Genomic DNA, 15,845 nt, shown 5'->3' with positions numbered 1-15,845 from the left:
TGTAAAAGACTGGGGAAGGCAATGGCAAACCACCCCGTAAAAAGTCTGCCGTGAAAACGTTGTGAAAGCAATATCACCCCAGATTCGGAAACGACTGGTGCTTGCATAGGGGACCTTTCCTTTCCTTTCCTGATAAAAGTAAAAGTCCAGTTGCACCTTAAAAACTAAAATGTATGACAGGATACGAGCTTTCATGAGTCACTGCTCACTTCTCCAGAAGTGAGCAATAACTCATGAACGCTCATACCCTGTCACAAATTTTGTTAGTCTTTAATGTGCTACTGGATCTTTGCTACTGCTACAGACAAACACAGCTTTCTCTGTTGATCTGTCTCCATGGAAGGTGTCTAGAAGGTATCCGGGATTTTTCAAGATACTGGGAAATGGTCCTAAAAAGTTTTGGAAATATTCAGGAGTAACTATTGGCAGCCAGTGTTTTAAGACTCAGAGGACTGTTATTTCTTTAATTTTGCTGTGTGTCTGCGTCGTCTTCTTTTAGGGCTGGGCATCAGGTTGCCAGGTTGGATTCTGTGCTTTGAAATTAGTTCTGTAGGTCTTGCAAAATGCAACACTATTTTGTTTCCTCAGGTTCGCTTACATTCGGACTCTACATTCTGTTGGATTCTCTGATTTGTCATTTGTTGGACTTGCATCAGCATTGTTGGGCTTGCATCAGATATTGTTCTGCTTTTATTTGAGCTCAGCCAAAGCAGCACAAGTTTGCCCACCTTTAAATTGATTTTGCAAAGTCAAGCCATGTATGTGCCTTCCTTTCCCTCCCCGAGTTGTACCGCAGCAGCAACACACCTCAGTAAGAGAAGAGAAGGCATTAAAGAAAGCTTTAGAGCTGTAATCAAAACTGTACCTCATTTTGTGTTTTGTTATTATTCGTAAGAGCTAGATATAGATTACCTTTATTGAGCAGGTTCCCTTGCTGTTCCCATGATTTTCATCTATTGTGGCTGGTAATTATAGGCATGTTACTTTGTCTATGGTGAAGTTTATATTTTGTGCCCTTAGAATTAGACAGATATATGTTAAAATATCTCTGTGATTAAGCATTAGTGGGGCTGTTGTTTTATTAGTTTTGCCAAAGTACTTGGGGCATGTAGGCACTGATTTTGAAAGAGGAACAGGAATTAGAACATTCTGGTGTGTTGTTGTTTGTCCTGGAAATGTATTAGCACTAAAATAAATGAAACTGCTCATTTTCTGTGCGTATTTAATGCAGCTTTGATTGGTCATGCCTCCCAATTTATCTAGTCTAGTCCAGACCATTTAGGGTTTCTGTTATTACTATAGTTCCTATGCCAATAAAGGTTGTTGCTGCATTTAAGGTTGCTTCATGTGTGACCCATTTTTTGCCATGGTGTTATGCATGTTTGAAAACCATTATTAGCAATGAGTTCCAAAATAGGTGAAATTATATTCCCCACCGTCTTTATTTCTTCATTATGTTTATGCCCACCTTTCTCCCATCATGCAACTCAAGGCAACCCATAAAGGCTTCAAAGAAGTTCTGCCCTCTAGATCCAGATCTGCTCAATTTTGCATAGTGGCTCTTATCAAGCATCTACACACCCTATCTTTGGAAGGACTTCAGTGGGAATGGAAAATGCTGTTTTTCCTGAGTCATGCTCTGACCTGGATAGCTTGGGCTAGCCTATCTCATAGATTCCCAGAAGCTGAGCAAGGTTGGCCCTGACTATTATTTGGATGGGAAACCTCCAAGGAATGCTAGGGTTGTGTCATGGAGGCAAGCAGTGGCAAACCACCTCTGAATGTCTCTAACCTTGAACACTCCACAGGGTCACCATAGGTCAGCTGTGACTTGATGACACTTTCCATCACCACCACAATGCCCAAGGGCTTCCCCACACATACACACGTTATGTTTCCTTGTAGGAAAAGAGTCTTGTATGTCTCTTTTTCTTCTGCATCAGTAGAATTATTTACCATAAGACTACTGTATACTTGACAGAAAGATCACAAACTACCCATTTTCTATTTCATAATTTTAAAAAATGCCAATGTTTGGGTTCTAAGAGTCCTTTCTGCTCAGCTGGATCCTATGACTATCTTGTTAAATTCTAAGAAATAAAACTTAATTATAACTACCAACATTGCTGAGTATATCTGATGATTGTCTCCGTTTATATGTAATGCCATACCATGTTTTTGTGGGGTTACCATAAGGCCAGGAAGGGGGGGGAAATGTTCTTTAACAGAGGTTTAATTAAGCAGCTGAAGCTTTTCATGACATGGAGTTTTCAATTTTAGTATATGTACCTGGTGAATAACATCTTGTTCTGCCTCTACTGAAGTGTCAGGATTTTTTTTTCCAGGCAGTTGAGAAGTTTACAGTTTTGCCCCTGCAAGTTTCAAACTCATAGGCTTCTAGTCCATCTTCTCCTTTCTTCCTCTTTGTGCACTGCAGTTGTCTCCTGTTTCACAGCAACCAGTCTGCCAGTACAACCAAACTGGGAAACTGTGGCTTGTGTTTGTCTCCCACCAAAATTGGGAACCACAATTTGGCTGTAGCTGCCAGATATGGCCTGGAAAGCAAGTACCAACCATACCTTACTAGTTTGGATTTAAGAGCAAACCACAGTGCCATGAAGGGAAAGTAGGAAGTTGCATCATGCAAAAGCAGGAGGAGGGAGCACACAAGCCCAAGACTTGTTGGCATTGACCAAATTGCCACGTGGCATCAGCTGACTAAATTAGTGTAGTATAAATACTATAGTATATCTACTGTACTAGTGAGCATTGGATTATGAGGCAGCCCTAATATTTAGAATTTGCATAGGAAAAAGGCAGAATAAATCATATTTAATTAAATATGCATATTTTGTACTAAGTGCTGTGAAGTGGTATCCCAGTGGTGCTGCTGAGGCCAGATGTTGGGGTCGATAGCTGGGGGAAAGCAGGCTGTAGTTTCATCCTGTATATATATATATATATATAAAATCACCTAATGGGGCTGTCATAAAACCAGAGTCTAAAACTATCTCTAAACTGCATTACCATGATTGAAAAAGGCTACCTTGGATGGAATTTACATATGAGCTGACCCAGAGGGGAGTTCAAAATCCCTCTGTGAATCTTCTCCTGTTCTTGTTTTTTTTTTAAATAATAATAATAATAATAATAATATTTTTTTTTAAACTGAGATGGGATTAGAACTATTTTTCTGCTCCCCACAGAACGCTTTCCATTTGTCCAACTACCTCACACTTCATGGATGGTGAGAGAGAAGCACTCTTACAACTTTTGCAGGCCATTTTAAAGTATTTTTGGTTTGTTTCAGCTTACTGTACTGTAGGTGGTCAAGAATAAGTTTTGTTCTACTAGCAAATCCTCACCAGGAAAAATGTTCTGGGAAGCCATATGGCACTGGGTATAAGGTTGTTAACTTTCAAAGCTACTGGAAGTATAATGCTGTCATTTTTCATTTATTCAATAGCAGCGACAGATGGGAGAAAACATGCTTCATGTCACTATGAGTTTTCCTGAGCAGAAATTGGCAGAGAAAGTAGTGTGGAGATATTTCACCTCTGGAAATACCAGCATTAGAAAAACTAACATATTTCAAAGAAAGTTTATATTTTGGTAGGGACACAAGTTGAAAAAATGATAGTGTAGAGACTTAGATTTCTTATTTTAACCTGTACAAACAGGTTATTTTAAAATGCTACAATTAGTATTAAGCCTAACTGATGTTTCTCACACATGACAAATTTTTACATACAGAGAATATCCATGTTCAGAGAGGAAGAGTACCTCGTCATATTTAAGAAAGCATGCAAGTATTCCATTCCCAAGCATTGCAAGGTGGAGCAGAGTAGTACAGATAACCTTAATAGTGCAATCCCAAGTAAAGTTATACCCTTCTGAAGTTGGTGGGCTTAGAGGGGAGCAGCTCTTTTTTAGAACTGTGCTGTATTTATTGTATATATTATAGAACTTGTGATAGAACACTTTTAACAAATATAAACCCAGTGATTTTCAAGAGTACCCTTATTTGCGGAAGTCCCCAAAGGAATCCCCTTCAGGTATACCTTTTCTGGCATGTACCTTCATGCTATTAAAAAACTGCAAAGATTGTGTATGACATCTTTTGTTTTTAGCATTTTTACTAATACGTAGAGGAAAATATACTATATAATTGATAACATGCTGCAAAACTATATGTTTGTATTTCCTGACACACAGTTTTATAGCATATTATTATATAGTGTATTTTCACAACACATATAGTAAAAATACTAAAAACAAAATTTATCATACACAGTGTTTGTAGTATTTTTTAATAGTTTGTGTCATTGTGGTTCCCAGTACGGATTGATGTACTTTCATGCAGCATTGATTACAGGGTCAGTGCAACCACTCTAGTAAAGATATAGTGCGAGCTGCAATAGGAGATGAAATGGATGTGGCATAATAAATTAGAGGGTCAAGCTATGATGGATAGAGATTTTGTACCTCTCAATGTTTTATTAAAGATGTAAGTATCAGACTCAGTGTGAATTAGGGCCATGCAGGAAGGTGACAAGGTTTCAACTCTTCTACCTTGCATGTTTTCACCTGTCAACAACTCCCTGCCATTTGCTCTTATTAACCTTGGAAGAAAAAATGATAGGTATGGATCTCCTTCATCTAGGAGGAGTGAGAGGTTGATTCAAGAGATAAAACTGCAGGAGTAAAAAGGGTTAAACCACTTTTCCTTTCCCTGAATGACAGCAATTTTGGATAGCAGCCTTACATGGCTGTAATGTTACTTTAAAAAAAAAACACTCAGAAGATCTAGTTATGGATCAATCAATACATGCTTTCAGCCAGTGACTGTTTGCAAATGGATTTTGCCATTCTTACATAGTAAAAATCCAGTTGTGTGTGAGTGTACCCATTGTGTCTGCTTTGATCCACTGACATTCTAAATCTTTCATGTTTTTGTTTCATAGGATGTTTCTGACACAAGCAGAAGCTCTGACAACAAGCACAGCGATGACTATATCCTAGTTTCCAAGGAAGAGGAAGTAAATGTTAGCAATGCTCTTGAGCGTGTGCAGACTGTGCCACCATGCAAGGAAGCAATGACTAAGAGTGAGGTTCCATCTCGCTCTTCTTTAGCCTTTTCAGACCCACTGATGGGTTCCATGTCTGCCTCTTCTAGCAACCTCAGTTCCAGCCCTGATGATGACAGCAGCAACAACAGCAAGGATTCTGACTTTACTATTGTGAGCCCCCTGGAAATTTAAGTACATCTTCAGAAAAAGTCTATGATGAGAGTTATGACTTCTCAGCTCATCTGCTGATGGTTCCACAGGATTTGTGGACTCTGAATCAAGGGTGACTCCAGATTCATACAGCCTAAATATTCAGTCAAAGCCAGATGTGGTAAAGGCTATCCATTGCATTATTTTAGAAGAGAAAATTTTTAAAGTAGGTTGTCATGATTGCCTTTAATACATGTACATCTTAATATCAAAGACCTACTGTATGACTACAGGTACTTGCAAGTTTACTTTGATTGTAGCATCCTGGAATATTGAAGTAATAATTTGTAGTCCCTCATCACGGGGCAACAGATAACATGTGATCAGATGAGGTTGACAGATCTTGCCCAAATATGAGGAAAACATACCAGAGGAAACCAGATAGTACTACATTATTTCATCTCAAGAAAGAGTAAGATACTCCTTCTAAAATATGACAGAAAGCAAGTAAGGTACATTTTTAAAGGGATTCAGATAAATCTCCTGACCGTAAGACAAGTGCTGAGGCAAACTGAACTTACACATGGTAGGAAAAACAGATCAATATTAATATCAGGTAAACCAAAAGCAATCTTGTAAGGTAATATGAATTAATTGTACATCAAACTCCTTGAAGTACTTAAGGAGCCGCTCAGTACACGCTTGATTCCCAGCATTTTTACAGACAGCGAGTTTAATTATAGCCCAAAATATATTATGATAGCTGTTTCAGGGCCACCAGAGTTTCCTCAGTCCTTACTGAAAGAGTTTCCTGTTGTGCTTTTGGTTTTTAAATGCACACAATCTCCACAGTATTCCCACCAAGGGCAATACAATTCCCAGTACTTTTACTTTCATTGATGTCGCATTTCACTGAAGAGCCAGTTTCTCTCAGTATTGGGGCAGGCTAAAATATTTCAGGAAGCGGTTTATTCTGTGACAAGGCAAAATCCAAGGTGAATTAATATTCCAGTAGTACCCAGCACTAATTCAAACTGAATAACACTTAACAGAGCGGTGCTAATGCACCTTTCTAGTTCTTAGAAACTGTGTTCAAAGTAGTTTTTGCTCTGAGTATCTCCCCGCCCCCACTGCTTATGAGAATAACCAGATGATAACTTCACTGAAGAGCAGCAATTCTGAACTATATCAAGGCACACTCTCCCTTTGCATTAGCTCTCCCTCTTTTCAGAGGCAGCAACAGTGCAAAACTGTATAGCAAGCATTGCCCTAGATTATGCTGACTGACTTCCCTGGCTCCAAGGAAAGAATCTGGGTCTGTTGAAAAGGAGATTAATTGGCCCAAATCGTTGCCCTGTTGAGAGCTTTCACCTTATCATGGAACTGGTGCCAAGCCGCATAAATTCGAAACTGCTTTTGGCTTGCAGGTTGGACACTGTAGAGCTATGAGAGGAAATGGGCCCTTATAACACATTGCATTGCCTACCTCCTCATTTTGGAATATAAATATACCTTGAGAAGATTCCTCCAAGTCTAGTCAAGAGAAGGGGTCAATGACTCCATTTTGTCAGCCTCTAAAAAGACCTAATTAGCAGTTTAATTTGTTTTTCTGCCACACTCAGAAATGACAGTCTCTCATACATGAAATGGGTAGCACATTAGGAAAGACTTTTTACCAAGGATTTTGTACTTCATTTTCTCCAGGCGCCTTGTTTGGGACCAGGGGGTGGGGGGTGGAATTGTCTGTATTAATGCAGCCTTTTTTTTGAGCCCTGTTCTATAGAAAAGATGGCCACAAAAGGTACAAGTAAGGAGCTAGTGCTCCATGGGTTTTTTTCTCAACTGAGCACACTCAGAAAAAACCATAACAGTGTAATGCAATTGCAGGGTAAGTGATAGGCCATGAAGACGTTAATGATGATTAATAGTAATTGTAACTTGCATTAAGGATACTTCTGCCCACCCATCTGCAGCATGAGTCATGCTGAACCAAACTGCAGCCTGATCCCACAGCACCAAAGAATCTGTTTTCAAACAGCTCTCCTGAGAATACAATTCTAGTTTCTTCATGCACAGTATTGACTGCTGCAGATCAGGTGGTATTTTGGTGGGAGGGAGAGAGAGGAATAAGCAGTGTAAAATCCGTAATAGCACTCTGCCATGAAGAAAATGGAACAATGTGTTTGGTGAATTGGCTCTCCCAGAACTAAGTGGTGTTCTCAGAATTCAATTGGGGCTGAAATGCCATGGTTCTTTTTTGTTAGTTTTGAATCCATTAATGTCCTGGGCAAAAGACAGATAATTGCTATTGCATGATGGCAGGTTCAGGATGACATATTCAGACACAGCTGAATTAATTCTTCAATCAAAAATGCCCCTGTCCCTTGCAAAAGTGAAAGTAACACTGAGGTGTTTTGCATACAGCTAAACCAAGTGCCCAGTTTATATTATGTGTAGAACTGTTGATTGGCTATGGAACTGGTTGCAAGAATTAAACATGCTGTGGTTATGCAATATTTCTGTGCTGGCTTAAACCTGGCATTCCCCCTCATTTGAACTTTCACAGTAAAACCACCTCAGGATGCTGCCTTATAGTCTGTATACAGTACTATTTAATTTCCTTGACTCTTTAAGAATGACAAGAGAGAGGATTACATGGCTGATGATTAATTTTGATCTTTTAAACTGTTACTAAACGTATTCCTTTCTGCCTAGATTTATTGCTACGATGGCACAGGGACAAATGCCATTAGGAGCAGATTGCTATTTAAAAGTGCAGATCATATTTCATGAGATTTTTTTTGGGGGGGGGGGGGAGGATTATTGAATATGTTTTGTCTTTTTTTGTATGTTTGACTTTTTGCTGAATACTGATTTCAGGGATTTTTTTGCCACAACACTCTCAGTGCCATAGAACAATGCAATTTCTATAGAAAAATAGATTTTTTCTATTCATTAATATTGTATGTTTGAAATACAGCTGATTTTTTTTTTAATCTTGAGGGGATCTTTTTTCACAATTTGGTATAATTAGCATATCTTTACTTTCTCGATGCCTGTATCCGAGTGCTTTAAAGTGATGGAGACAAAGGAAACCTTAGTAAGTCCATTAGAGGAGTCCATTTTGGTGTTATCATGTCCCACTGTGTCTCAAAATTTCAGTTAGACCGAAGTTTGCTGTTTGATAGTACTGGAAGTGTTTGGCTTTTGTATACATATAGTAAAACCCCATTGCCTCCATTAGGTTTATACTAGGAGGGCAGTTTCTACTTTAAGATTCCAGTTTATTCTCGCTTCTAAAGGTAACCTGCTGATATTGTTCATGGATAATATTAATCTGATAGAAAATAATACACGGCATAAACTGCTGATTAGTGCTAATGTATGGGACATTGTTCTACCTGTTAGAGGAGCATTGGATTCTTTTTACACTTTTTGCATCTATACCATCTATGATTGTTTCAAGTCTTTTGCATGTAATGTTGATCACGTTACTGCAGAATGCTGATGACCAAGTATTGACTGTGTGCTCTTGTAGCTTTGGAGATGCTTATCTTTCCTCTAGAAGAATATCCGGCTTCTTTTATTAAAGAAAGAACATGCAAACTATTGGAATTGCCCTTTGGGTTTTTTTCGAAAAGTATTATCCCAGCCCCACTTAAGTTTGCAGAAGTGGCAGGAAAATAAAGCTAAATCAAGAAACAACCCTCAAGCCATGAGAAGAAAGGTATATGAAGTTCAAACAACCAGGAAGCAAATGTCAGCCCCATTGACCTCACACATTTCTGAATGTGACAAAGTGAAGAAGATTGGATTTATATCCCACCCTCCACTCTGAATCAGAGTCTCAGAGCGGCTCACAATCTCCTTTATCTCCCCCCCCCACAACAGACACCCTGTGAGGTGGGTGGGGCTGAGAGGACTCCCACAGCAGCTGCCCTTTCAAGGACAACCACTGCCAGAGCTATGGCTAACCCAAGGCCATTCCAGCAGGTGCAAGTGGAGCTGTGAGGTGTGTTTCTCGAAAGCTTATGCTATGATAAAATTCATTAATCTTAAAGGTGCAACTGGACTCTTTACTATCTCTGAATGTGGATCCCATAATGCATTGTGTTGAAGAGTGACACACAGGGCTGGCTTGCCCACTAGGCCAACTAGGCAGTTGCCTAGAAGAAGAAGAAGATATTGGATTTATATACCGCCCTCCACTCCGAAGAGTCTCAGAGCGGCTCACAATCTCCTTTACCTTCCTCCCCCACAACAGTCACCCTGTGAGGTGGGTGGGGCTGGAGAGGGCTCTCACAGCAGCTGCCCTTTCAAGGACAACCTCTGCCAGAGCTATGGCGGACCCAAGGCCATGCTAGCAGGTGCAAGTGGAGGAGTGGGGAATCAAACCCGGTTCTCCCAGATAAGAGTCCGCACACTTAACCACTACACCAAACCAGCTCTCCAGGACGCTGGGAGGATGGGGACGCTGGGAGGATGGGGGTGCCAAATTGGGCTCCCTCCCGGTGCTCCAGGCAAGCACCTAGTTTGCCTGCCACCCGCCCCTCCTTTCCCTTCCCATCCCTTTGCCTCCCCCTGGCATGATCACAGCGTGCCACACCTGGGCCCTGCTGGCCGCGACACAGTGTGCATCTTATCTTCCAAAGGACACGCTGGAGAAGGCTTCTAAGTCTTCAACCTGTCCTTCAAAAGATAAGATGCACATCACGGCCAGCAGGGCCTCGGCATGGCGTGCTGTGATTGCGTGGGGTGGGGAGGCAACAGGAAGGGTAGGAGGGGGTGGGTGGGCACCTCAATGCAGCACCCTTGGGGAATGTGATGAAGCACGGCGCTGCATTGCAGCGCTGTGGGCGGCGGTGGTGGTGAGGCGCCTGCCTGGGGCGCCATGCACCCTTGGGCCAGCACTAATGACACATATTAAGGGCAACACAAATATTGCAACTTATACACAACAGAAAATGAAGACACACTTGAAGCAAAAACTGTAACAAATTTTCTAAATGAATATAATTTCAAAATGGGAGCAATGATACCACTTAAACCATTAAGCAGATGAGAAGAGCCAGTTGCACCTTTCCCAGTAGAGTTCTTTAATATATCATTAAATATAGGTACAATGTACTCATTCTCCCTCTGAGCCAGAAGACATCTTAGGTGTTTTCCACCATCATGTCAGGTAAGCAGGAAGTGAAAATTTTTATCTTTCTTCCTCTTTTTGTGGTGCTGGAACACCCATCTTTTCAGTTTCTTTACTGACTCAATAGGGAGAACAACTATTTGGCTTAGCTCCCAATTATCCTTGTGCTATTTTAGATTTTTTTTCCCTTCTTTTTCCAGCCTTTCTTTCCTTCCTTTTCTAACCTGCACCCCCACCCCCGCCTTTCTTTCCTCTTCTAACTTGCACCCCCGCCTCCTCAAGGGGTCTATTCATGCACGCAAAACACATGCGGCCCGATGACATCAGCAGAAGTGATGTCATCAGGGGCATGAAGTATGAGCACTTAAGCCCACCCCTGTGCTCAGCCTTCTCCCGCTTCCAAGGGAACTTGGCCTGCTCTTGCCCCCCCTCAACTTTGCTGAGGCTTCCCGAGCCTCAGCGAGGTCCAGATGGCAGTGGGTATGCTCAGAGCCGGGTTTTGAGCGCGCTCACTGCCACACACCCACACCCAACTTCACCGAGGCTCGGGAAGCCTCAGCAAGGTCGGGAAGATAGCTTCCTAAGCCTCAGTCAGGGGGCGTGGCAGTGAGTACGCTCAGAGCCTGGCTCTAAGTGTGCCCGCTGTCTTCCTGACCTTGCCAAGCCTCTGGGGAGCCTCAACGAGGTTGGGAAGTTAGCAGGCTCAGCCGGTGAAGAAGGGGGTGCCTTGTGGCACCCCTAGGCGGCTGCCTACTTGGCTTACTCCCACACACCGGCCCTGCCTCCAGCCTTACTTCCTTGCATAACTGCACATTCTATTCGAAGCATGGCTACTAATGCAGCTTTTTACAAGCACACTTCAGTGGAAGAAGTCTGTAGGGCTGTAACTTGGTCATCCATTTGCACGTTTGTACGGCACTACACATTGAATGTATACGATTCTGCAAATGCAGCTTTTGGCAGAAAAGTGTTGCAACATGTGGTTCCAGAAGAGAGTGGTGTCCCACTCAATCACTAAATGACTGTTCTGGGAGCACCCAAGATGTCTTCCAAGTCAAAGGGAGAATACCAAGTCATTGTATTTACTGTGGGGGGGGTCATTCACAGTAAATGTAGGGGGAGGGATGGTGGCTCAGTGGTAGAGCATCTGCTTGGTAAGCAGAAGGTCCCAGGTTCAATCCCCGGCATCTCCAAAAAAGGGTCCAGGCAAAAAGGTGTGAAAAACAGCTTCAGACCCTGGAGAGCTGCTGCCAGTCTGAGTAGACAATACTGACTTTGATGGACCGAGGGTCTGATTCAGTATAAGGCAGATTCATATGTTCATATATATGTATTCTCCTCTGAAAAAAGGAGGACATTTTGCCCACCACTATATATCACTCTTCCTCCTTTTGTCTATACTGTTCTGCTTTATCTTTGTTTTTCTGCTGCAGTTCTCGTTCTAACTGTTCATATTGTTGAAATTATTATTTCATATTCTGTTCAGTAAGGTTGTTGCTTTTTAGACTGCTTCTCAGTGTCACCCAAACTGAGGAGATGGTTATTCCAACACCACAGGAAGAAGAAGAAAGAGAAAAATTCCTGCTTCTTGCCTCCCTGACACGATGGTGGGAAACACCCAAGATGTCTTCCTGTCCTCAAAAAACAATGACCCCTTCCGGTAAGTACCAATGGTTGTTTTTCATAAAGGATTCATATTGAAGGCAAACCCTAATTTCATCCTGGACTCCAGTGCACATGTAGATAATATTGTGGCTACCTTAAGACAGCAGGAGCAGGCTGCATGCACTCACACTCTTCCCCCTTTTCCTGGCGTAGTTTAACTTTTGGGTAGTATTATGACTGTATCCATTCTAACCATGATTATACAGAACTAGAGTCCCTTACTACAAGGATTCACACAGATGTCTTATTTCAAACTCTAGACAAAACAAGGAATCTAGTTAGTGCCTGTAAGGACATAATATTACATTATGGATAAAACAAACCATGGAAAACTAAGGGAGAAATCAAGCACAAAGATGGAGGAGAACTTCCCACTAGAAACACTGAGCTGGATTCACCCAGCTTTTCCATTGGTGAATAACAGACAGAGAAGTTCACTTTGACCACCCAAAATGTTATTCTGGGACTTTCATGGACAAAAGCCACATGAGATGGAGACTAGTAAAAAAGGAAACTGAGCAAGACTGAGAGAAGGCTAGCTTTGAATGTACACTTAAGGGTAAAGATGTGCTTCTTAGAAATAGTATGGGTGAATATATAAACAGGAAGTGATTGTTCTTCCTGATTAATACTGAGCACAAGGGCATGAAACAGTTTCATACCACAGTGTAAAATATAATTAAATGTATTAGCTCCAAGTTGAACAGTCTGTTAAGGAAACTGACTTGACCTGTGTTCGGTGCAATGTAGAATGAGCTATTAGTTTTTACATATTCTCCCCCCCCCAAAAAAAAATAATAATAATAATACAATTGGATCTGCTTAGATATTGGCATACCCATTGTGGCCAGTTTCTGGCTTTTGAATGTCAAGTGTTAACACTATTTTTTGCTTTCCTTTTTCTGCATGTGAGTCTCAAGAGTATACCCATGACAGTGATTAAACATGAAAGCTGTAATTTGGTAAGCCCAACCTGTCTCAGTGCAGGATAATAATCATCCTGCCTGCTGCTATATGCTGTTTTCTGGAGGGCAATCAACAGGCTGAATTCTCTCATTGTAGTGGCAAACTAAAATAAGGACTAAACCACATTACTTACGGGAATCCATAATCTGTTTCTTCCACCCTTCTCACATGAAAATAATTTTCAGTGGCAAAGCTATCTTTATTGAAAAATCATGGATCTCCTACATGGTGTGTTGTTTAGCCCTTAGAGGTATGTGGAAGTCATTCAAAGACCGCATTAGAATATGTATATATTTCATTGCCCCTTGTGTACAATAGATTTCTAGTGGGTCAATTTATGTTGAGATAAATGGTTGTACTGACCTCGGATCCTGATGTAAAAGTACAGGATCACCTGCTTCAACCTCCTTAAACAGCAGCTGACGTAGTCGCATGTTCTACCAGATCAGCAACACTCCATAGCTAAAGCAATCGATACTGGAATGATGGTGGATAAGCAACAGATTTTCTGTATAGCTTATGCTTCCCAAATTGAAAGTCTAAGTTGTAGAACTGCTAACTTAATGTTAATTGCTAGCAAATGGTTATGTGATGTTTCAGCATAAAAATATCTTGGTGAAGATTGGTCATTTTATTGCTAGGCAATTTGTGTTCTGTGACTCTGATGGCTATTGTAATATGTGGGGGGGATTGATTGGTAAGCCACTTTGAGTTCATACTGAGCAGATAAATAAATACATAAATAAAAGCCTGCAGTCTGAAAACAGATCCTGTTCAGTGGGTGGTTCTAGCTCCTGGAAGTATGTAGAATGGCCACCATGCCTCTAAGTTGGCAGAGATAATGTGTAGGCACCTTAGGACTCCCAATCTCCCCATGCGGGGGTGGTGGTGGAGAATGTCCCATCCCCAGCTCCTTTTTTCCTGATGTCACTTTTAGTAATAATAATAAGTTTTTATTTATACCCCGCCCTCCCCGCCAAGTAATGAAAGCATTTTAAAAAATGGCAGTTGTGCTAACAATGTGATGTCACTTCCAGGGAAAACTTGGAAAACATCATGCCTCTCTAGGAATTGCTAGAAATTCTGTGATTAAACCATAGCATTTCCCATAATTCCTAGAGATAACTGCTATCACTTAATGGGGAAACTTGTAAGTGACATTAGTCCTCTCTAGGAATCACCAAAAACACCATGCCTTTACCATACAGTGTTTGGCAATGCCTGGAGTAGCATGACATTAGTTCCACAAGTGACATCATGCTGCCACTGATGGCCTCTCACCTATGCCCCCTCCCCAATCTTCCATTAGTTGCCAGGCCAAAGGTGCCTTTTGTATATTATAGGTAGTGCTTCTACCTCAGGCCTATGCACACACATACAAGTGATGGATGTTGTGGGTATAAGGCCCAGAGGAAATACAGTCAGCACTTCCACCTTATCCTCATCCATTTATAAATTTAGAGATTAATCCTTGTGCCCCCAGAGAGTAATTGGATAGATGATGTTGACTGCATATAACCATCTTTTTTAAACCTTCAGAAATATATTCAATTGAGTGAATAGTTTATCCTGCACTGGGATAGCCACTCTGTCTCTCAAAAAGTGATTTAGAAATGGTTTGAACCATTCACAGAGACTGCTAGTCTGCAGCAAGCAGAAGAGCCCTGCAGAGTTTGTACCTGATGTAACAACACATGAAAGCCCACAAGAAAAAGATTTTGAGGATTAATAATGCTCTTGAACAGCTAACAGTTGCACAAGCAAGTACTGCTGTGGGAAAGTTGTCACAATGCAATTCCTCACCCAGTTTCACCCCCAGAGGCCAAAAATTAGTTTTGTCTGATGTACATGAACAATGGCATCCATGTTCTTTCCATTCAGGGATTGTTTTATCAAGTTGCATAAAGAACTGTTTGGTGAAAATAGATTGCATTATGTTGTTAACAGCGTGTACACTTCATTTTAAACAAAATGCAAAATACAGGGTGATAAATAATAACATAATTGTCTGACCCAGTAATAAGGAAGTGTTTCTCCATCACTGCCAACATCTAGGCCTACAAACAGGCAAAATAAAAGGACAGTTCAAGAAAATGAGTTATTTTCCCATAAGTGTATCTAGGCTACCATTTATGTATCACTCATGCTTTGAGAAACTCACTTTGTTGGACTAGGCCCATAATTTTTAAGGACAATATTTAACAAATGGCTATAGTTGAGAAAGAAAGCAAAGGTTCTCTGTATTTGGCTGCCTTCCCTCTAACATATTTGCGGCAGCTGTTGACTCTGCTGCCAATATACCATTTCACAAATAAAATAATATCTGTGCTCTCAACAGTAAACACTTGGAGAGTTTCATTTTCATATGCAATTACCCTCCATGACAGAAACCCTAAAACCGTACTAGGGCTCAAGACTGCCACCTAGAGCCTCTGGAATCTTGGATACAAGGGGTTACATTACGCTGACACATTCAATTCTACGCTGGACCATTTAGTCCCTTTTGAACAAAGGACAATCTGATTTGGACCAAGCCATCTATTTGTCATGGAAGTTCAGAGCCATTACCAGATGTTTGATGGTGGTAGGACTATATTTTATATATTTCTGATTGGTAACAATAGCCTCTGATATCAGAGATGGAAATTTCCATGAGATTGGAGAAATGAGCTTGTCATTCATAAAGAGCAAGCCAGCATAAGTCCAATTATCAATCAATATTTATTGAACGGTCATTGACCAGCACAAGTACGTCTAATTAAATATCTGAAAAATTGGGGATTTGTAAACAGAGTCCCAACGAGGTTAGGATTCCTCAAACATCTTGTTACGGCAAGGAACTCTGCACATGC

The 15,845-nt window shown here is 41.0% G+C and overlaps 1 protein-coding gene across 1 annotated transcript in view; it reads left to right on the top strand.

The window, feature by feature from the left end:
- Nucleotides 1–8,828, top strand: part of TBC1D5 (TBC1 domain family member 5) — a 533,564-nt gene extending 524,736 nt beyond the window's left edge. Inside the window, exon 23 of the mRNA XM_060248746.1 lies at nucleotides 4,965–8,828. Within this exon, the coding sequence (XP_060104729.1) occupies nucleotides 4,965–5,261 (297 nt within the window). The 3' untranslated portion in view covers nucleotides 5,262–8,828. The remainder of the gene's footprint in view (nucleotides 1–4,964) is intronic.
- The last annotated feature ends 7,017 nt before the right edge of the window (nucleotides 8,829–15,845 follow it).

The sequence above is a fragment of the Heteronotia binoei genome, chromosome 10 (genome assembly GCF_032191835.1).
Source record: "Heteronotia binoei isolate CCM8104 ecotype False Entrance Well chromosome 10, APGP_CSIRO_Hbin_v1, whole genome shotgun sequence".
Lineage (NCBI taxonomy): Eukaryota > Metazoa > Chordata > Lepidosauria > Squamata > Gekkonidae > Heteronotia > Heteronotia binoei.
This window is presented reverse-complemented; position numbering and strand designations above follow the sequence as displayed.